The sequence below is a fragment of the Microtus pennsylvanicus genome, chromosome 9, assembly GCF_037038515.1.
Source record: "Microtus pennsylvanicus isolate mMicPen1 chromosome 9, mMicPen1.hap1, whole genome shotgun sequence".
NCBI lineage: Eukaryota > Metazoa > Chordata > Mammalia > Rodentia > Cricetidae > Microtus > Microtus pennsylvanicus.
The window spans coordinates 11,544,131-11,565,827 of record NC_134587.1 but is presented as its reverse complement, the minus strand read 5'-3'; the positions used below and the strand labels follow the sequence as shown (position 1 = coordinate 11,565,827).

General features: G+C 43.7%; 1 protein-coding gene, 1 long non-coding RNA gene and 1 other non-coding gene across 3 annotated transcripts in view; 2 read left to right on the top strand and 1 right to left on the bottom strand.

Annotated features, from left to right (window-relative positions):
- The window catches only part of LOC142857170 (uncharacterized), a 48,559-nt gene extending 37,378 nt beyond the window's left edge, over nucleotides 1–11,181 (bottom strand). The window contains exon 1 of the long non-coding RNA XR_012911772.1: nucleotides 11,012–11,181. This is a non-coding gene — a long non-coding RNA (uncharacterized LOC142857170). The remainder of the gene's footprint in view (nucleotides 1–11,011) is intronic.
- Nucleotides 8,149–8,250, top strand: LOC142858097 (U6 spliceosomal RNA). The gene has a single exon (XR_012911976.1). It is a non-coding gene; the product is annotated as a U6 spliceosomal RNA (small nuclear RNA).
- Nucleotides 11,182–11,228: 47 nt separating the features above from the next.
- Nucleotides 11,229–21,697, top strand: part of Metap1d (methionyl aminopeptidase type 1D, mitochondrial) — a 70,866-nt gene continuing 60,397 nt past the window's right edge. The window contains exon 1 of the mRNA XM_075984905.1: nucleotides 11,229–11,320. Coding sequence (XP_075841020.1) covers nucleotides 11,281–11,320 — 40 coding nt within the window. The 5' untranslated portion in view covers nucleotides 11,229–11,280. The remainder of the gene's footprint in view (nucleotides 11,321–21,697) is intronic.

Here is a 21,697-nt window from a genome sequence, read left to right as displayed (position 1 = left end):
TCTCTGTGAGTTCGAGGCCAGCCTGGTCTACAAGAGCTAGTTTCAGGACAAGCTCCAAAGCTACAGAGAAACCCTGTCTTGAGAAACCTTTAAAAAAAAATACTGGAAATGGGTTAATACTACATGTAAGAGCTAGCTAGCAATACACTTAAGTGATTGGCCAAGCAGTGATTTAAATAATATATATTATTTCGGGAGTCTGGGCGGCCAGGAAAACAAACAAGTGACTTCCTACGACATACTTTGTTGGTAAACATTTTAATGGGAAAATTTTTCTACTTAAGAGGTGGATTAGTGGGTAATGCTCCTTGGCACAAAGTAAGATAACCTGAACTCAGTATCAGGGACCCCACACGATAAAAAGGAGAGAACTGACCACACACACACAATGTTGGAGAGACAGCTCAGTAGTTAAGAGCACTGGCTGCTCTTCTGGAGGACCCAAAGTTCAATTCCAACAATCACAAGGTGCTCATAACCATCTGTAATGCTAGCTCCAGAGATCTGATGCCCTCTGCTGGCCTCCTCAGGCACCAGCACACACATGGTGCACAGACAGGCAAGCAAAACACCCATACACCTAAAAATGGAAAAATAAGCAAAAATGAAATTGAAAAGTTGGAAGAAACACTGTTTCGTCCTTGACACTTTGGTCTATGAACAGAGGACACTAGCAGAGCAGCGAAATCTGTAAAAATTAACAATTTGATGGCTTGTCATGAACACTGGCAAAACGGACAGCAACAGGAATGACTGTATGACTACAGGAGTGCCTTATAGATACTGCTACACTATTTTTCAAAATTCAGTTTTGTTTATTGACACAGCATTTACTATAGCCAAGACACAGAACCAGCCTGGATGCCCCTTTTTAGACAAATAATGACACATAGGTACACATGATGGAGTTTTATTCAGCCATAAAGAAAAATGAAATTGGTTCATTTGCAAAAAAAAAAAATGGATAGAACTGAAGAGCATCATGTTAGGTGAAATAAGTTGTGTTCAGAACTGGGTGCAGCGACACACAGCATAAACCCCAGCACCCAGGAGGCAGAGACAGGTGGATATCTGTGAGTTCGAGGCCAGCCTGGTCTACAGAGTGAGTTCCAGTACAGTCAGGGCTACACAAAGAAAAACCCTGTCATGAAGAACAAACAGAAACCATAAAAACAAATATTGCAATGTTTTCTCCCATATTCACAATCTAGATTTTATACATACTTATATAAATCAATATATTTACATGTGATAGGAACAGTCTTAAGGAACAAGAAAGGTTAACAAGTGGGAAAAAGACAAATACATATTCTTTCTCATATGTGAAACCTAGGTTTAACAGTACACACATATTACAGCCTAGCCTACAGAGCACGTTCCAGGACAACCAGGCTACACAGAGAAAACCAAACAAAAAAAAAGGACTAATACTTTTAAAAGGAAAACACCTCCCAGTTATCTCACAACGTACGCAGCCTGGAAACGGGCTTCCCCTTTTTCTCCGGCCATCTTCCTGGCCCTTGTGGTCTCGTTGGAATGAGGTGGGGCTAGGGCTGCAGTCAGTGACCTTTGCAGCGATCTCCAGTTCTTTTGTTTTTTGACACAGGGTTTCTTATGTAGTTTTGGCTGTCCAGGAACTAGCTCAGCAGACCAGGCTGGCCTTGAACTGAGAGACCCGCCTGCCTTTGCGGGGGTTCAAGCTGTGTGCCACCACCATTCAACCCCACCCCATCTCCAGTTCTTCATCTGCATTCTGCTCTCCATCTTAATGAAAGGCCAGTTGGAAACACGCTCTGGTCACCTAGCCGGTCCTTTAAATGTGCAATTAACACTGGGGCAGGTGACCGTGCTGAAGTCTTCAGCTGCTCCGTTTGTCTGTGAGCCTCTGAATCGGCCTTTGTGAAGGCTGGGGTGCTCAGCGAGGCTTGTTTTCGGTCTGCTCCTGAGGCAGCTGCCACTTGTCTTTCTTTCTTCTTTATCAAGCGAAAGCAAATGCTGAGTGCTTGTGCATCAGATGCGGAGAAGAAACTCCAGGCAGGGTACTTCCTCGGCTGAAGCTGCTGGGCGCGCCGAGGCGCTTGCAGGGTATGCCTTCTACTTTGCAGCCACAGTCTCGGTCTTGAATATAGAATTGGCAAAGGGAGGGAGCAGGTCCTAAAGCCGGGGGATGGGGGGGTTGGAGGCACCACACCACTTAGATTTGCAGCCAATGTGTATGTGTGGCTGGAGTGGGTTGGGGGAGGGGTGGTGGTGGGGTAGCTTAGTTTTCTATTATCAAATCCTTATTTTGAAATTTGCATGGTGCAGCTCCCAGGCCCTTTCCTTTTCTGAGGCAGGGTCTGTTGTATAGCCAGCCCAGGCTGGCCTTGAACTGCTAATCCTCCTGCCTCAGCAGATCAAGTGCTGCTTACTGAAGTTTTTGATTAACCGATCAACGACTACAGTGTTTTGTGCTTTTAAGAAGGAAATATTGAAAACCACACACAGCCGGGGGGGGGGGGGGGGTGCACACACATTTTATCCCAGCACTGCCGAGCAGAGGCAGATAGAGCTCTGTGAGTTTGAGGCCAGTCTGGTCTACAGAGCTGGTTACAGGACAGCCAGGGGTATACAAAGAAACCTTGTCTTGAAAAAAAAAAAAAGGAAGGAAGGAAGGAAGGAAGGAAGGAAGGAAGGAAGGAAGGAAGGAAAGGAAAGAAGGAGGAAGAAAAGCAAATCGCACACACAAATGTTCAACCTCTCATATTAATGGCCAAATGAATTGCCTCACACTGTCCTATGGGACCATATGTTTCAAATCAGGCACACTAAAATTTAACAACAAACACAACCATACATAAACAAGAGAATAAGCCATGATAGAAAAATGCACATGCAATATGTATAGAAAACAGTCTTAATGGATAAACAACAATTATTAACTGCCATTGCCTGGCAAATAGGTTGGGAGTGTTTTTATTATTATTACTATTGTACATTCCTGTAATTTTGCAATGTTTTTAAGAGCAGGTATTATTATACATGTGAACAGAGAAGAAAAACACAAATGACCTTTTGCAAACTTCCAACAAGGTGATCAAGAGAACACATGTGCTCTATTCTTTTGCACGGATGGCTTAGGGACACTAAAGGAAGCATGCCTGTCCTCCTTCCTGCCCTTCTTCCCCCTTTAGCTCTGCAGGCGGTGAAGGAGATCCAGCAGGCACCAAATTTTTCTCAGCTCTTGTCTGCCAGGGATGGCTACAATTTGCAACATCCTTACATTTGACACTGCTCAGGGGAGCTTATAACTTAGTCTTTGTGATGGAGGTCTAGGGACCACGTGAGTCTCAGTTTTCCAGTGATGTCAGGAAGGAAAACATTATACCTCTTTGGGGCCTAAGGTGGGCACTTGTGTGTTTAGTGATCAATAACTCAATTTTCCTGGAAGTCACCCTCCACTATAAATGGAAATTTTCTTTCTCCAAAAATATATAAGCAAGTGTATATATATATCCCAGGAGTTATCAGTTGGGGAATATAGCAAATTCTAATGATTCATACTTTAATTTAGAGCTCCTTGGATAAATGCATAGTTTTTTGCCTATTTGTTTGAGGCAGGAGCTCAGATAGCCCACGTTGCTAGAGATTTGTTTGTGTTGTTGTTCTGAGACCGCCATTGGAGTGGACCATAGGGTTTGCTGGCTGATTCAAAGGAAGATAGAGGGACACAGAGGAATAAGGAGGTGAGTCTTTTTGATCTGGAAAGGTGGAGAAGAGGTTCAGGTGCTCATTTCTCCATTGCTCCATGGATCTATTCACTAATATTAGATTTATTCACTAATATTTGACTCCCAAGCTTTAATTTTAATAAAACAATAAAAGAAGCCACAATATCTGTTGTCCAATTTGTGGTAAGATCACTTGGGGTTTTTTAAGCTGCCACTTCCCCACTGCTGTGGGTCACCAGCTTCTCCACTGGGGATTTTTTTCTGTTGTGATCTCCCCGCAACAGCCACATCCAGAACCCCAAACATGCAGTTGCCTACAGGCTCTGCTGCTGTGGGACAATGGTCTTTTATTCTTTCACTTGTATTATTTTAATAAAATGCTGATTGACTAGTAGCCAGGCAGGAAGTATAGTATAGGCAAGATGACCAGACAGGAAGTAGAGGCTGGGCGATGAGAACAGGAGAATTCTGGGAAGAAGAAAGCTCAATCTGCAGTTGTCACCAAGCTGCAGAGGAAGCAAGATGTGAATCCTTTGCTGACAAAGATTCCAAGCCATGTGGCTAACACAGACAAGAATAATGGGTTAATGTAAGATGTAAGAATTAGTTAATAAGAAGCCTGAGCTAATAGGCCAACCAGTTTATAATTAATATAGGCCTCTTGTGTGTTTCTTTGGGACTGAACGACTATGAGACTGGGCAGGACAGAAATCTCGGTCAACAAAATGGTGCCAACATGGACAACTATATCCACATAAAACCTGAGAGAGCTTGAGAAGTAATTCTAGACACAAAAGAACAGAGTTACACACAGCTTATTGGTAGCAGCATTTTCTCAGGTGGGCTCTCTTTGCTAGAGACAAGCATGTCTCATTTAAGAGAGGCTTCCTGATTCAGCTTTAGCTGCAAAAACCTTGCAGCTCTTTTAAGAGGCTCCACCACCAAACACTTAAATGGTATTGATGAACAGCCAACTGCATGCTCTGCGTGCTTTTCAGTGATGGCAGGGAGCTTGAAACTCCATAGAGTTGTGGCTTAATGGTACACACCCAGATTACCAAGAGTTGGGGTGGGTGGTTTTTGGTCATTTGGTAGATCATTTAGGGGGTTTGGTTACATGTTGTAATTGGTTATGATCAGGGAGAAAACTAAGAAAAGAAGATTAGATTCACAGATCTTGTTTTGGAAAGAAAAAGGGAAATGACAGAAGGGTAGATTATTGAATCTACTTTCAAACTAAAAGAGCAACTACTAGTCTCAAATAGTTTACACTGGGATGGATTTTTGTAAATTAATACAAATTTAAGGTTATTTTGTTATACTGTATATACATTTCTACTCTTAAGATATTTTGTATATTGATAGAAACTTAAGGTTATTTTTGTTATACTGTATGTATGTTTCTACTCTTGCTTAAGGTATTGTATCTTTGCAGCTCATTTAAAAATGTAATATAAGTTTTAGTACTCAAAAGCTTTTTAGGGTAATAAAGAAAGACAGGTTAATAGTTAATTATCTATAATAATCAAATTTATAGTCATGTTAGGTATGTTTTCAAGGTCAAATAAATATATTTTAAATAGATGGTCTTCAAATACTTCAGAAACCTACAAAATATGGCATTTAAAATGTTTTAATAACATAAGTCTTTCATGACAAAGAGACTTGTCTGCTCCTGAGAGTACCAATTTACTTTAAAAAAAAAAAGGATGATGGGCACTGAAGAACCTTCAAATAGAGTTTGCTTTTAATGTGTCAAATCTAGCCATTGGGCAAGAAACTGCCTTTGCCTTGACTGGTGACAGTATGCTGTCCAAACTGGATGAACAGAGCCGGGCGGTGGTGGCGCACGCCTTTAATCCCAGCACTTGGGAGGCAGAGGCAGGCGGATCTCTGTGAGTTCAAGACCAGCCTGGTCTACAAGAGCTAGTTCCAGGACAGGCTCCAAAACCACAGAGAAACCCTGTCTCGAAAAACAAAAATAAAAAAAAAAAAAAGAGTACAAACTGGATGAACAGGACATCAAAGGTGACTGCCAAACTTTGCCAAGCCAAGGTTGGATGGTCGTTCAAAAGTTTCTGCTTCACAAAAAACTCTTTCTGATATTCTAGGCCTGTAGACCAATGATGGATGCCCCAGTGTTACAAAGGAACCTTGAAGGGACTGTCCAGACAGCCAGATGTCTGACATCCCTATAGTTTTAGAAGTTGTTTTCTCTTCACTTCCTGTTTACTCAGGTTTCTGATGAGTTGAAGACTAGATAGTTATAGTTTTCCTTAGTTATGACAGAAAGTAAATTAGGTATAAAACTTTGGACTCTTTTTTTTCTTTCTTTTCTTTATTCTCCTTTTATCAATAAATAAAAAAAAAAGAAAAGAAGAGAACAAATATGCACACTGGTAGCACACACATTTAATCCCAGTGTTCAGAAGGCAGGAGAGGCAAAAACTTTGGACTCTCCAAGACAGGATAATGGTATATTTTCTTGGAATTTGCCAAATACAAATGGACTGAGCATTATAAATGCAATTCTTACTTGATAATGTTTTTATTTTATATAGTTTCCTTTTATTGTAATGTCAATACCTTTCCTTTTTAGCTAAACAATAACTGATCATTGTTCTTATTGTATATAATTTTATTATGTTAAAGTTAAAACCTTCCCTTTTTATATAGACAAAAAGTGGCTATAATAGAGAAACACTGACTCAAAAAACCAAAATAAATAAATAAAAGGAAAAGGGAAAAGAAAAAAAGAATGCTCAAGAGAAGACGGCAAGGTATCTGCTGGTCCCTTGTCTATAAATGTCTAGATTCTGAAACACAGGGTTGCTTGAATAGAATAGGTGCCTGGGGCTTCATCTGCATAGGAATTCTAGGACTGAGACAACGTCAGGAAAGAAGAGGAGGGCGGTTGTGTCACTACAACTCCTTTCCTCTCTTGCCTGGCACCCGGTTTTGGTCCTGCAGGACACACAGCAATAACAAAGAGAAACCCACTTCACAACGGCCTCCTGCCCACACACGTGGCATTGCTTTCCTTATGCAACGTGGAGAATTTATCTATTTTCTCTAAAAGTACTTCTAGATGATTCAGTAACATATACATGATTACCTCAAATAGCTGGTGGGGGACACATCACATTCTGCCCTCAGGCTTGTTAAAAGAGTACCCCAGAGACCACCACCACCTGCCCAAACATATAATTGTTCAATGCGGAACAAGGGGTCCAGTCAGCACTGAGACGGGTCTCTGCAGTGCACAAAGGGTATGTTTATGCACAGTCCTGGCTCATGGAAAGAAACACTCATTTGGCTTAAAACGCATAAATAAATAAAGCATTTCTTCATCCTAAAACTGGGCAAATTAAAGGATAGGATTGGAAATGTTCTTCTCAAGCCACAGAGTAAAAGGTTAAGAACATCAGAAGGCTAAGTTTCCAGGGGGAAATGCAGAGGGCAAAACTGAGAAGCAGGCTCAGGAAGAGAGAATGAAAGCGGCTACATCTAGACAACAAGCCCCAGGAAGCTGTGGGGGTCCCTAGCCACCAGTTCCCCCCAGTGGACCAGGGAACCAACCTTGTTCGCACTGCATCAGGTCCAGTTAGCTTGACAATGTGTCCGTATGGGACAAATGCTCCCATAAACCTTGTCCTAGCTCTCTTTCTATCCCTGCGATAAGCATCAGGACCAAAAGCAACTTGGGTTGGAAAGGGTGTATTTCAGCATACAGCTGTAGTCCATTATGAGGGGAAGTCAGGGAAGGAACTCAGGGGCAAAGATCTGGAGGCAGGAATTGAAGCAGGGGTCACGGAGAAATGCTGCCTACTGGTTTGCTCAGTCTGCTTCTTCTTCTTCTTTTTTTAAAATTTATTTATTATGTATACAATACTCTTTCTGCATGTATGCCTGCAGTCCAGAAAAGGACACCAGACCTCATTACAGATGGTTGTGAGCCACCATGTGGTTGCTGGGAATTGAACTCAGGACCTTTGGAAGAGCAGGCGATGCTCTTAACCGCCGAGCCATCTCTCCAGCCCCCTCAGTCTGCTTCTTTAGAGCACCCAGGACCACCAGCTCACGGGCAGCAACCTCCCACCATGAGATGGGCTGTCCCACAGCAACCACTAATCAAGAAAACGTCCCCATAGACTTGCTGACAGATAATTTGAGGTGGCATTTTCTCAACAGAGATGCCTCTTCCTAGGCAACTCCAGCGTGAGTCTAGTTAACGAAAAACCAAATAGGACAAATACCTTTGCCCCTGTGGTGGTCTGAATGAGAAATGTTCCCCACTGGCCCTGTCCAAAACAGAACAAAACACATGGACTTGTCAGTGATTACTTATCTAAAAAATAAATCAGAAATTCCTCTGTGCGTGCTTTTGAAAAGCTAAGCATTCCACCCTTTTCCTTTACTTAATATTAAAGGTTGATGCATGCTTCCTTTGGCCTCATAAATACCAAAATTGGAATGATATAAAGATTAGCATGGCCCCTGTGCACATGATATGCAAATTCATGAAGTAGTACATATTTTTAATTGGGAAAAGAAGAGAACATGTGTAAAATATATTGTATGAAAACAATTTTAAATAAAAAAGAAAAATCAGCAATAAATAAATAAATAACAAATAACAAATGTATCCCACACAAGGTTTTCTAAAGTTGTGTGTAATTTGTGATAATTTTTAACTATTCTGGTTTCCTTAATATTGTTTTAAATGCAGTAGGGGTTGTGAGTAAACCTCTGAAGGCTGCAGTTTAGAGATATACATATTTTTCTAGGATCACCCATAATGAAGCTATTTTTTTTCAAACCTAGACTGTAAAAAGGGCCTGTATTAGTAATGTTTTTGTTGCTCTTATAGAAACCTCACAACCAAGGCAACTTACAAGAAGAGTGTATTTGGGTTCATAGTTCCAGGGAGATTAGAGTCCCTCATGGTGGGGAAATGTGGCAGAAAGCAAGCAAGCAGGCCTGGTGTCTAGGGCAGGAAGATGACCGGAGTGGAGAAAGTGGACTGGAAGTGGGGGAGGCTTTACAATCTCTGAGCCCCTGTACTTCCTCCAGCAAAGCTGCATCACCTAGACCTCCCCAACAGCGCCACCAACCAGGAACCAGGTGGCCTCACTTTGTAGCCCTGGTTAGCCTATAACTAGCTATTGTAGATCATGTGGCCTTAAGCTCAGAGATCTGCCTGCCTCTGCCTTCCAAGTACTGGGAATAAAGGTGTGTGCCACGATACCCAGCCAGTCTTTTGTGTGTGTGGTGCATATATACATTCATGCACACGCATGTGTGTGTACATGCCAGAGATTGTCATATGTCCTTTTATGTCACTTTCCAGTATCTCTTATCCAACCTGGAGCCCATCACTTTGCTAGACTGGGTGAAAACTGCAATAAGTTCCTGTATGGCACTGTTAACTAGGCCAAGCGTCCACAGCTGTGCAGGTCATAGACTCTAGGGGAGTGTATACTCTGCTCAATAGACGTGATATTAAACTGCACCCCAAGTTCTTATTTTTCCTCTGTGTAGCCCTGGCTGTCCTGGAGCTCACACTATAGACCAGGCAAGCCTCAAACTCAGAGATCCACCTGCCTCTGCCTCCCGAGTGCTAGGATTAACGGTGTGCGCCACCAATGCCCAGCTCTTAAGTTATCTCTATACCTGCACATCAGTGCATTTTTTAACCTTCATGGGAGAAGTTTCTTTTTGCTGGAGATTAATATAAAGACTTACAACTAGTCAACATGCAAGACTGTGCTCACCCCTAAATGGGGCATATATATTAGATTCTCTTACTCCAAGGCTCAGGGAATCGTTTCATAAGAAGGGAGTTGTGGAAAGATTCTGAGAGCCAGAGGTAGTGGGTTAACTGCTATGAAATGGCGTTTTCTTGACTCAACAGGGCCAATGCACACATGAATTCATAGTGGCTGTGACTACATGCGCAAGACCTAGCTAGCCAAGATCTCAACAGGGACCAGGAGGAGGTCCTGAAGCCCCACCCCAGCTCAGGGTTAGCAATTGATGGCTACTGGGGAAGGGAGGGTCAGTTTTCTTCAGAATTTCTGGCCCTGATCAGATATCTGTGCTCCAATTGATGGCCCTACATACACATGCATGCTAGCAGGATTAAGTGGACTCAAACTCATGTGTTAAAAAACAAAACTACATGAACCTGGGAGGGGGAAGTGGTGGGAGAGATGGGGTGGAGTAGGAGGACAGGGATGGGCTCATGGGAGGGCACGGGAGTGGATTGAACAAAACATATTATGTGCAATCTCAAAAAGAACGAGCTTGGATTAAGTGTTCTTGGATTTGAGCTTCAGGAGTAGAAAGGGTAAAATTTATGAGCATGTGACTTCACTTAAAGATAAGGCTGAGGTCTGGACTGACGGACTGTGGCGTGTTGAGGTGAGGAAGGCCTTGTGCTTTTCCCTTTAACTCATCTCTGAATGGTCTAACTTTTCACTGAGTCTGTGAATCCTTTTCTGTTTTTGTTTGTTTGTTGTTTTGTCTTGGGGCAGGGTCAAGACAGGCTGCCTTTGAACTCTCAGAGATCCTCTGGACTCTGCCTCCAGAGTTCTGGGATTAAAGGTATGCTCCACCATGCTCCCCTCAGCATGGCACCTTTAAAATTAGAAGACGCCCACACCTTCACAGAGAATCCTTACTGATCTTGACTGCATTCAAAGTCCAGCAACTGCTACACCCACAGTTTGGGCTGCTTCACTATACACACCTGGGGATATCATGTTCTCTGCTGCACACCGGAGGCTAACAAGATGGGTACCACATGGTCCATGACCGGTCGATCCGCACCAGAACAAGGGCAGGTGGTTAAAAAAAGCGCAACAGTACCATCGAGGATATACCAGCTGCCTCGCTTGACTCATACTTGGCTTTCCATGGGGTTCATCTGTGGGCTATGCATACTGACAGGGTCATTTTTTAAATGTCTAAAAGGAACAACACCAGTTAATACTGCCAAGCAGGAAGTGTAACGGGGAAAGTGAAAACCCCTGAAGATACCCACTGGGGCACACAGGTGTCCTAGCTATTCTATCCTGGAGTCTCTGCTGAGTAATTTGGGTTCTAACACAGCAAAGGGCAGCTGAGCAGTTTGAACCACATTCTACCTTTCAACTAACTGCCGGGAAATAAGTTGTAACAGAGTGGAAGACGATGCAAAGTGCTATGTTGCACACTAAATTGTGTTCTATTTCCCGACCAACTTCATTGTTTCCATGCACCGAAACGTTGATGCTGTAAATACTGGAAGCCACACTTACCTCACAGTTTTCTTCCATCCCAGAAGGGCGCCATGGCGCCCACCAAGCGCTGCGGCCGGAGCCAGCCTCTCGTGCCGGGAGCGTGCTGGCTGCAGGCAGAGCTGCTGGCGGGGCCACCAGGGCCACTAGCGAGCCCGGGTTCCCGCAGTCCGCCTCACGCGCACGCGCACTCCCCTTCGGCTGTGCCGGCGCCTGTGGGCTTTGGTAGCGCGGCAACTCCAGTGGGCGGAGCTGCGAAGTGCTCTCCTGGCCACGTGACCGGAGCCAACATGGCGGCGCCCATCGGCGTCCACCTGTTCGTCCGTGGAGGTAAGGGATCGACATACGACCGCTCCAGGGCTCCACGCCCAGAGATAAAACCGCGTGTGGACGCGGCACGCACGTGCATGCTTTCAGTCAGACCCACACACACGATACACACTGGCACGCTACAGAAACACAGACACGTTTGTCCACTCCTTTCCTGGACCATGTCCCTGAGTGGTTAGTCCTTGAGATTTGCGGGTCGTTGCCTAAAGTTTTCTTACATCATTTTATTTGTGTGATTAGTGTTACAGACATATATACTGGCGACGCCTGTGAAATGCACTTTTGTATTGGCATGTCTTCTCTTTGAGGAACTTGTAAAATGTGATTACTCTCATGATGACTTAAGAGAACTTAGGATGCCCAAGTCATTCCAAACAGGTACGATTGCGGTGAATCATTGTGGAGTTACTATAGGCTCTGATTCTTTTCTGGAAAGAACTCAGAAACTGGTTCAAGGACGAGGAAGACGTAGCACCAACGACTTAAGGGACTACTTAAGTGCCAGGCAGATAGGAACGGTTTTAGGAGGTAAATATTTTCATAGTGATACCCAACACTTATTATATATATATATATGCCTTCCGAGCCACCTCATCAGCTCAGGTTAACTTAATACAGTCTTGTGTGAAATCAGATATACCGACATCTTTGTGTGTATATGTGTATCTAAAGATGTATAAAAAGGTTGACTTTGACATGGAACGGTACCCTCAAAATATAATTGTTTGGAAAAATCAAGTTGTTTAAAATTACATGTATTTGTTTGTTTATTGTGTAAGTGTGTACTCAAGCAGGTGACACGGTCTGCATAAAAAGGCCATAGGAGAACTTCAGGGAGTTCTCTTTCCATCGTCTGGGTTTCAGAGGTTGAACTCAGGTCATCAGGTTTGGTGGTAAGTGCCTTTACCATCGAGCCATCTCACCTGTCCAGTTTAGCTTAAAACAACCCCTGCTTGTGAAGTCAGATACCTGGATTTGTGTGTATTGTGTATCTAAGTTTATAATACATACAGGGAATGGCATACCTTCAGTTTCGTGAAATAAAACACTCAGCTTTTATGAAATGCCTATGTTCTCCAAAGCACTCAAAAATTGTGAAAATGTACAGCGTCTAACAAATTTTAGAGATTTGGGCAGGGGTGAGCCCATCATTATATGAACACAGAGCATTACTTGAATGGTCTTTTACACTTAAAACAACTTGTTATTGTGAAGATTTTCTTTCTTTCTTTTTTTTTTTTAGCCTTTGAAATGTTCTTAATGTAAGAAGTTCCAAACACACAGAAGACAGAGAACAAAGCAGCAAACTCTGTGTTTGCATCTGCAGGCCACCCGTTTAGAGACACCCGTTCCTCCTCCTCCCCAGCCACATTGCTTCCCCAACTGTATTATCTTAAAATATGTCCTAGGTATATATCACTTCATTTATAGATTCTTTTCATCGTGTATCTCTCAAGAATAAGCCTAGGGGCTGGGAGTGTAGCTCAGTGGCTAAATTCTTGGTTAACACCCATGAGGCCCAGGTTTGGGGTTCCAACTCCATCCCCACAAGCGGAAATAAAAGGCAAAAAAGACAGAAAATCCCACTCCGCCTCATATATATTGTACGTATTTCTAGAATTGTCATTTAGCTATTTGTTTAAGACAGAGTCTCTTATAGTCCAAGGTGTCCTTGAACTCCTGATCCTCCTGCCTCTACCTCCTGTGTGCTGAGATTAGAGGTGTGAACCACTGTACTGGGCATTCCCCCTCCCCGTTTCTCTGTTCAAATTTCCCAGCCATTCACTCATTAGTAGACATTTCTAACAACTGTCCTAACAAGCGTCTTCTGTAGAATGGCCTTGAATTTTTGGTCCTCCTGCCTTCTCCAAAAAAACTGAGATTACAAGCATGTGCCACCCCACCCAGTAAGCATAACAACTTTAAAAAAAGATTTAATTTTTATTTATTTATGTGCATGGGTGTGTTCCTGCATGAATTTATGTACATCACATATATGCAAGTACCTGATGAGGCCAGAGGGAGTCAGATCCCCTGGAACTGGAGCTAGAGGCAATTGTGAGTCCCAAGATAGGCATTATGGCAATCCAACTGACAAGAGCAATAAGTGTTCTTAACTACTGAGCCATCTCTCCAGCTTATAACAGCTATTTTAAACATTTGAAATCTGGGTTACTCATAGTCTGTTTTATTAGCTTCTTCTTCTTCTTCTTCTTCTTCTTCTTCTTATTATTATTATTATTATTATTATTATTATTATTATTATTATTTACATTTTCCTGCTTCATATCTCATGTAATATTTTAAAATTTTATTTATTTTTATTTTATATGCATTGGGTTTTTTTTGCCATGGGTGTTGGTCCCCTGGAACAGGAGTTACAGACAGTTGTGAGCTGCCATGTGGGTTCTGGGAACTGAACTTAGATGAGCAGTCAGTGCTCTTAACCACTGAGCTATCTCTCCATCTCCCTCATGTAATATTTAATTGTATATATCTTACAATAGATATATTTTTTCTTCTTGGTTTTTTGAGACAGGATTTCTCTGTATAACAGCCCTAGCTATCCTGGAACTCACTATGTAGACCAGGCTGGCCTCGAACTCACAGCGATCTGACTGCCTCCGTTTCCTGAGTCCTAGAATTAAACGTGTGTGCCACCATGCCCAGACACAATGGATATCTTTTAGAGATGATAATAATTTTCTTTACAATATGTTGAGTGTTAGGCAGTAGTTTGATTCTGCCAGGTGTTATTCTTTGTTAGAACAAATCTTTTTGGGTTTTGCCCTTATTCTTCAGGAAAATACAAGGAGCCTTACTCCAAAGTAGACTTCAGTAAAGGCCAGGTAGTATTTTAGGCATTTATGAGCAATTACTATTCCAACTTCTCAACTCTTCCAGGTGCAAGTGAGCATAGCTATGTTCCAATAAAACTTTATTTACAAAGACAGGCAACCAGTTAGATGGAATTGGTCCACTCTAACTCTGTTAGCAGGAGTGATTCTTAACTCCTAAACTGTAGACTTTCTGGGGTCTCAGCTGAATACTGTTGGGGTTGGGAGGCTTTGTGAGGTTTTCTCAAGGAAGTGTGTTGGCTCTGGGACTTAGGGGCTCCTACATCTACCAGTACTGCAAACTCTGGAATCGGTTCAGCTCTCAGTCAGCAGCAGCTTAGTCTTAATAACCTTGTGGTGTGCCATGCCTCTTTTCCAGCTGCTTTTGAGCCAAAACCTCTATTCTCTGACTTAGCCAAGCCTCAGATGGTTCATGGCTTCACTTCCCAGTGCCACATTTGGGAAGGTTTTGCAGAGCAGAAATCTGGGGCGGCGGCGGGGGGGGGGGGTGATTAATTTGTTGTCTTTTAAGGCTCACTGTCCTCTGCATTACTTCACTATGTAGTGCCAACAACTGGTTGATCCACATGTTTGCCTGGTTGCTTAATACAGAGGAATTCTTACAGCAGTGATGCTGCCATAAATAGAAGAAGGTTTATTTTGGTTTTAGACAGGATCTCGTGTATTCTAGACTAATGGAGAACTCACTATAGTTTATTTGGCTTACACTTCCTAGCTCTGTTCATCATTAAAGGACAGGAATTCAAACAGGGCAGAAACCTGGAGGTAGGAGCTGAATGAGAGGCCATAGAGGGGTGTTGCTTACTTGCTTGCTCCTCATGGCTTACTCAGCCTGCTTTCTTATAGAACCCAGGACCACCAGCCCCGGGGTGTCCCCACCCTCAGTGGCCCAGGCTCCAAACAATCAACTAATTAAGAAGGTTCCCTACAGGTTTTTTTTTTTTTTTTGGATAATACACCCATTTTATTAAAATATGAAATTTACAATGGAGGAAAAAAGTCTAACTCTAATCCCAAAACTGGGGTCACAAGATACCAAATTCAAACTAAGGAATGTGAATTCAAACTAATGAATCTTAGAGGAACAGGACAAGGAATCCATGTTGGGCCTGGTTAACCTTGGCCAACGCTTTTGGATTGAGTAGTTACAGGTGCACAATATGTAAAACAGTGATAATGAGGTAGAAGTAACTCAGAATACAGATCATCAGTTCAATGTACAGAGGTACACACACATATCTTCTCCTATTAGCACAGGCATTTGACCTCCAGCTGCCTGAGAGGCTGGTGCAGGTTAGCAAATTCAAGGCCTGTTTGGGCAACTTAGTGAGATTTTTTTTTTTTTGAGAAAAAAAAATTTCCGCCTCCTCCCAGCCTCCCACTCCTCTCCCCCTCCCCCACTCCTCCCCCCCTCCCCCCACCCCCCTCCCTCTCCAGTCTGAAGAGCAGTCAGGGTTCCCTGCCCTGTGGAAAGTCCAAAGTCCTCCCCCCTCCATCCTGGTCTAGGAAGGAGAACATCCAAACTGGCTAGGCTCCCACAAAGCCAGGACATGAAGTAGGATCAAAACCCAGTGCCATTGTCCTTGGCTTCTCAGCAGCCCTCATTGTCTGCCATATTCAGAGAGTCCGGTTTTATCCCATGCTTTTTCAGTCACAGTCCAGCTGGCCTTGGTGAGCTCTAATAGATCAGCCCCACTGTCTCCGTGGGTGGGTGCACCCCTTGTGGTCCTGACTTCTTTGCTCATGTTCTCCCTCCTTCTGTTCCTCATTGGGACTTTGGGAGCTCAGTCCAGTGCTCCATTGTGGGTCTCTGTCTCTATCTCCATCCATCGCTAGATGAAGGTTCTATGGTGATATGCAAAATATTCATCAGTATGGCTATAGGATAGGGTCATTTCAGGTTCCCTATCCTCAGCTGCCCCAGGATGCCCTACAGTTTTGCTTGTAGCTTGATCTTATGGAGACATTTTCTCAACTGAGGCCCCGCCTCTCAGATGAGGTAGCGTGTGTCAAATTGACATAAAACTATCTACCACAGTCGCTTCCGTCACAAATTGTGTTGCTTAGTGTCACAGCTGACATCCCACCTTTGCCAGGTTTCCAGAACTGAGCTAGAGGGTAAAGCTTGTTCACAGAGAAGAATCCACTGTGAAAAGCAAGGCAGCAGTTTTAACACTGAGCAGGTTATAAGTAGTTTGCAGACCGTGTCTAGACTCACCAGCCCCTTAATAATGTCATTAAGATCGTGACACTAAACAACATCCATCAAGCTGCAGGATTCCAGGGGTTACTGATACCAGTAAGGGGTGGCATCTACTGCCCACTGAGCATTTTCACTTAATATACACCTCAAAATCAACATGTCAAATATATATATTATATATTATATAAATTATTATATAAATTATATATATATAAAGTCTCTTTTAAAAAGTCAATATGTTTACATCACCGAGACTGGATTTGTAGTAAGTACTCTTCCCCCCATTCTCACCTTAGTTGTTAATAAGTTTTGTTTGTATTATTTTGTTTCTCAAGCGGGTCTTGCTTTGTAGCCCATACAGGCCTCCTGAGTGCTGAGATTATATCTTTGTGCTGCCAGGCTCAGCCTAGCTGATGTCAATTAAAAAAAAAAACAGTGTATTTGACATACAGTTCACCTGTATAAAGTATACAGTGTAGCTTTTTACAAATTTTGTGTTTATGTGTGATTGGCATGTACATGGATGTGTGTGGGGTGTGCTTACCTGTTTGTGAGCCTGTGGAGGCCAGGGCTTCACAATGGGAGTCCTTCCTTTATTACTTTTCACCTTTTTCATTAAGACCAGGTCTCTTGCTGGGCGGTGGTGATGCACGCCTTTAATCCCAGTACTTGGGAGGCAGAGGCGGGCGGATCTCTGTGAGTTGAGGTCAGCCTGGTCTACAAGAGCTAGTTCCAGGACAGCTAGGACAGTTACACAGAGAAACCCTGTTGTAAAACAAACAAACAAAAAAAGATAGGGTCTCACTATGTGTAGACCAGGCTGGCCTAGAACTCAGGGAGTTGTTTGCTTCTGCTTTCCAAGTGCTAAAACTGAAGGTGTTAGCCACCACCTCTGGTTCCACCTTCTCTGGTTCCACCTTCCTGTTTTGAGCCGTGGTCTCTCACTGTTCCTGTTTGCCACTCCCACCTTCTACCAGTGCCCTGGGATTACAGGCACACACCCTAGAGCTCAGCTTTTTTACATGGGTGTAGGATCAAGCCCACATCCTCATGTTTGGATAACTAGCGCTTTACCTGATGAACCAACTCCCCAGCCCCAATGTGATATTTTCAGATTTCTTATCAACCTTCAATCACCCTCATTTCTTTCTTTTTTCTTCTTCTTCAGTGTTTAGTCTCTTTAGAAATCCATTTAATAAACTCATTGGGCCCAGCAGTAGTGGCACATGCCTTTAATTTCAGCACTCAGAAGGAAGGCAGAGGCAGGTGAATCTCTGAGTTCAAGGCCAGCCTGGCTACAAAGCGAGTTCCAGGACAGCCAGGGCTACACAGAGAAACCCTGTCTAATTAACAATAACGTCAAAAGCAAACAATTTATAAATAAATGAAAAGATACACCCAGAAACCAAACATACATACATATATATATATATATATATATATATATATATATATATATATATCGCTCCCACTGTTACGACCTGATTTTAACCAGTATCATCTCTTCCTTGGATTAATGCAGTTGTTCTGGCCTCTGTGTCTCTATCCTTCCTTGCCCTCTATATTCTATTGTGAACATTAGCAGACTGACTGATCTTATGAAAATGTAAATCAGATCATGTCATTCTTTTGCTGAAAACCCTCAGAGTAAAAGTCGGACCCTTGCAAGGCCTCAGAAGGCCCTACACCGTTCATCGCAGTTCCTTGTCAGGCTGATCGCCTGGCACCCGTCTCCAGCGGAAGGCGAGAGAGAGCTGCGAGGATTCGTGTTGCTTTTGTTCTCCCGACGCATGTCAGGCGCCTCGAATAATGTCTGACATATAAAATTCAGTGAAGAATTTTCTTGAATGGCTGAATGGAAAGTGACTAGTTAATTATGCTACGATAAAGTTATTAATAGTGAATCAAATAATGTGTTGAGATACATGAGGCAGGAGCTATTAGAAATAAAAGGAAAAATTGATGAAAACCACAGTCACACTGGGGATTGAGAGTTGACAAGTAGATACAATAAGGTTAGTGAAGTTCAGAATGTATAATTAGTAATTTTGACTTAATTAAATTTGATGCTTTGGGTTTAACATTACCTTTATTTTTATTTTTACAAATATATGTAAAGCAACAACCAAAAAAATCCCGGATACTTATGAAATAGGATAAAACTTGGTAACTCATTCTAATAGAAGCCTTAAGAGTTCTAAAAGCAACAACACCAAAAATTATAAAGCTACATTCTCTGACCATAAAGTATTACTGCACAAGTTAAAGAGAAAAGGGGAAAGGTTTGGTCTAAATGTTGTGGAAACACAAAAGGAGCCTAGGTAGTGGAGATGCCAGTAATGGTGTCCTGAACATGAAATGTCTGGTTCTTGTCCTCACAAGTTCTCAGTCCTTGAGGGACTCAGAGATGTCAGTCAGTTACTGCAGCGGAGCAGCCTGATGTGTAGAAACCCTAACTCTCAGTGGACCATTCGGTAGAGCCTGGAGAGTGAGCATCACTGTGCTGGCTAGCCTGGAGCTGAGGTTGCCAGTACAAAGAAAACTTTGTCAGGGCAGGAGAGACGGAGAGCTTCTTGCCTAAAACCCTGGAATTGCTGCTGGATTAACATGCCAGGCAGGTTGAGGAAGTGCTCAGAAGCAGCCAAAGCAGAGTTGGGTGGGGGGTTGAGGACCACCTGGGTGGGACGCCAGGGTGAGCCGAGCTGAGCTGAGGCGTGCACATGAGATATAGAGAAGACAGGCAGACTACTGTCTCTGAGGGAGTCAGGAAATGACACAAGGAATAGATAACACAGAAAACTGAGGGGACCCTTGTCTTCATTGATTTACACTTCATTGTTTTAAAGTTTACAGGTGAAATGAGGTGGAGGATTGGGAGGTTCTGTTAGAAATTGGCAACCAGTAAGGAGGAGGGTTGCCTAACAGAACTGAGACTCACTGAAGTGACAGTGCCCTCAGTGGCCCGTCTGTCCATCCTGTGTGACTTCCTTCAGTGTGTATCACTTTGTATGTCTGAGTACAGAGGGACAAGGGCTGGGTGTGGTGCTGTACATAGTGAACTCTGTGAGTTCAAGGCCAGCCAGGCTAAGTGTCTGTGGGACGATGGGCAGGGATGAGGTAGAGGGCTGGATAGAATGGGGATTTTCCAGGTGGGTATTGGAGAAAGAACAGGAAAGAGGAGGCATGAGTTTGGCAAGGGGAGGATGGATTACAGAGTTAGCCAAGGCCAGCTGCTGCATAAGAAGAAAAACTCTGCTATGTGTAAAGCCGTGTCTTTTGCTATTAGATTGAATAACCTGAAAGCAGAAGAAACTGTTAGTTTGAAGAAGAAGAAGAAGAAGAAGAAGAAGAAGAAGAAGAAGAAGAAGAAGAAGAAGAAGAAGAAGAAGAAGAAGAAGAAGAAACAAAAGTATCTAAGGCAGGCATAGTGGTGCACACCTTTTACACCAGCCCTGGATGGCAGAGGCAGGGGAATCTCTGTGAGTTCAAGGACAGCCTGGTCTATATAGTAAGTTCCAGGACAGCCAGAGCTACATAGATAGAACCTGGCTTGAAAAAAAAAGTGTTCAAAGATGAGAATTCCTAGTGAGGCCAGAGAGCAGGGGCACGAGGAGAAAACTGGGTAGAAGGGAAGGAAGGCCTGGAGTGTCTTCTTCATGAGGGTGGCTTTGGCCTGTGCCAAGCAATCGTGAGTTTGATCGGAGGAACAAGCCTCATGGTGTGTACGACAGTACGGCATGATGTGATGCTTCTGGAGCAGGGGAGGAGTCGGGGGGTGGGTAGGGAGCTGGAGTCATTACTTCATCAGACGTGAGCATTGAACTAGGTCCTGATGGATGATTCGGGCAGTCAGCGGTTTAGGGAGAAGAGCATTCCAAAGGCGTTAAGGCAGGGTGGTGGAAACACACTTCCAGGACACAGAAGCACTCAGGACGTGTTTAGGATAGAGGATTTGTGTAATGGATTCATAGGCGATGAAGACAGGTCAAAATCTGGTCATGGGAGACTCTGATGACCAACTCAGGTGTCATCAGCTAGACAGCAGTGAGCACAGGGACAGGGAAATGAGAAGGTGTCTCCATTTTAATCTACTGTTCAAGGACTCGGAATGTACTGGGGAAGGCCTTTGCAGTCCGCTAGACAGCAGTGTCGAATCAAAGAGGAATGGTGCATAGTTGTGGGGAGATGGGGACAAACGGAGCCCCGGGAGCAGCAGAGTCTGTGGGGAGATGGGTACAAAAGATCTCTCACTGAACTTGGTGCTGACCAGTTTGGCTAAGAAGAACTGCTGATATGCTCCAGGGATCTGCCCACCTCTGCAAGCTTTGGAGGGGCCTGGGAACCTGCCACCTTGAGAGCTTCCTGAGCCATAGGCCTCCTCCTGCTTTAGGAGGGAGCTTTTCAGTTAGGATGCTGCATTTCAGGAGGCATTTCTAAAACTGCCTTTGTCCTCATGGAAACCACTGATAGAGACTATGGTCTTTAGACATTGCTCCTACAGAGCTGGGAATGGTGGTGCTCATCCAGTCCCAGCACTCTGGAGGCAGAGTCCGAAGCAGGCAAATCTCTGTGAGTTTGGAGTTGTGGCTAGCCAGATCTACAGTGATTTCTAGGACAGCCAGATCTATGTAGAGACCCCTGTCTCATTTTTTTAAAAAATCCCATGTAGAGTCTATGTAACAAGCTCAGTTCTTCTCAGTTCAGCCTGTGATCTCTGCCTTTGGGGCCTCGCATGTCCACCTGTATCATAGGTAAGATTATGATTTTCCTGTGATATGAAACAGAACTAAATGAGGGCGAAGGGACACCTGGCCAGACTCTCTGCCAGCCGGCTGACACTGTGCAGGGCTGACCCATCCAGGAATGGCTGCCTCAAGAAACAGCTCCGTCACCCTCGGTCATTTCCCCCCACTTCGTGCTCTGTGCCTAGCAGCTGTTCAGGGGATTACAGAGGGCAATGCGGGGCACGGCAAACAGAAAAACAGTGAGGGCCACAGCAGGAGAAAGCTTCATGGGCCAGGGAACACTGGGAAGCAGGGCAGACGGCTAGGAGCAGTGGGGTGGCTTCACCATGGGGGCTTATCTGTTAACTAGGTTAGAGGAACAGGAAGAAGAGGAAGAGGATGAAGAGGAAGAAGGTCTCAAGTGCTTGTCACCAGTTAGGTTGGCCAAGCCTTCCCGCTAGGGAGGAGACAGTGTGCTAATGAGGAGTCGCTTCTGAGGAGCCTTGGAGGAGGAAGGCTCATGGTTAGGGCTTGATGGTAGCTTCTTTTGTAAGGGCCAGATTAATTTTCTAATGCTGTTTTCTACTTTAAT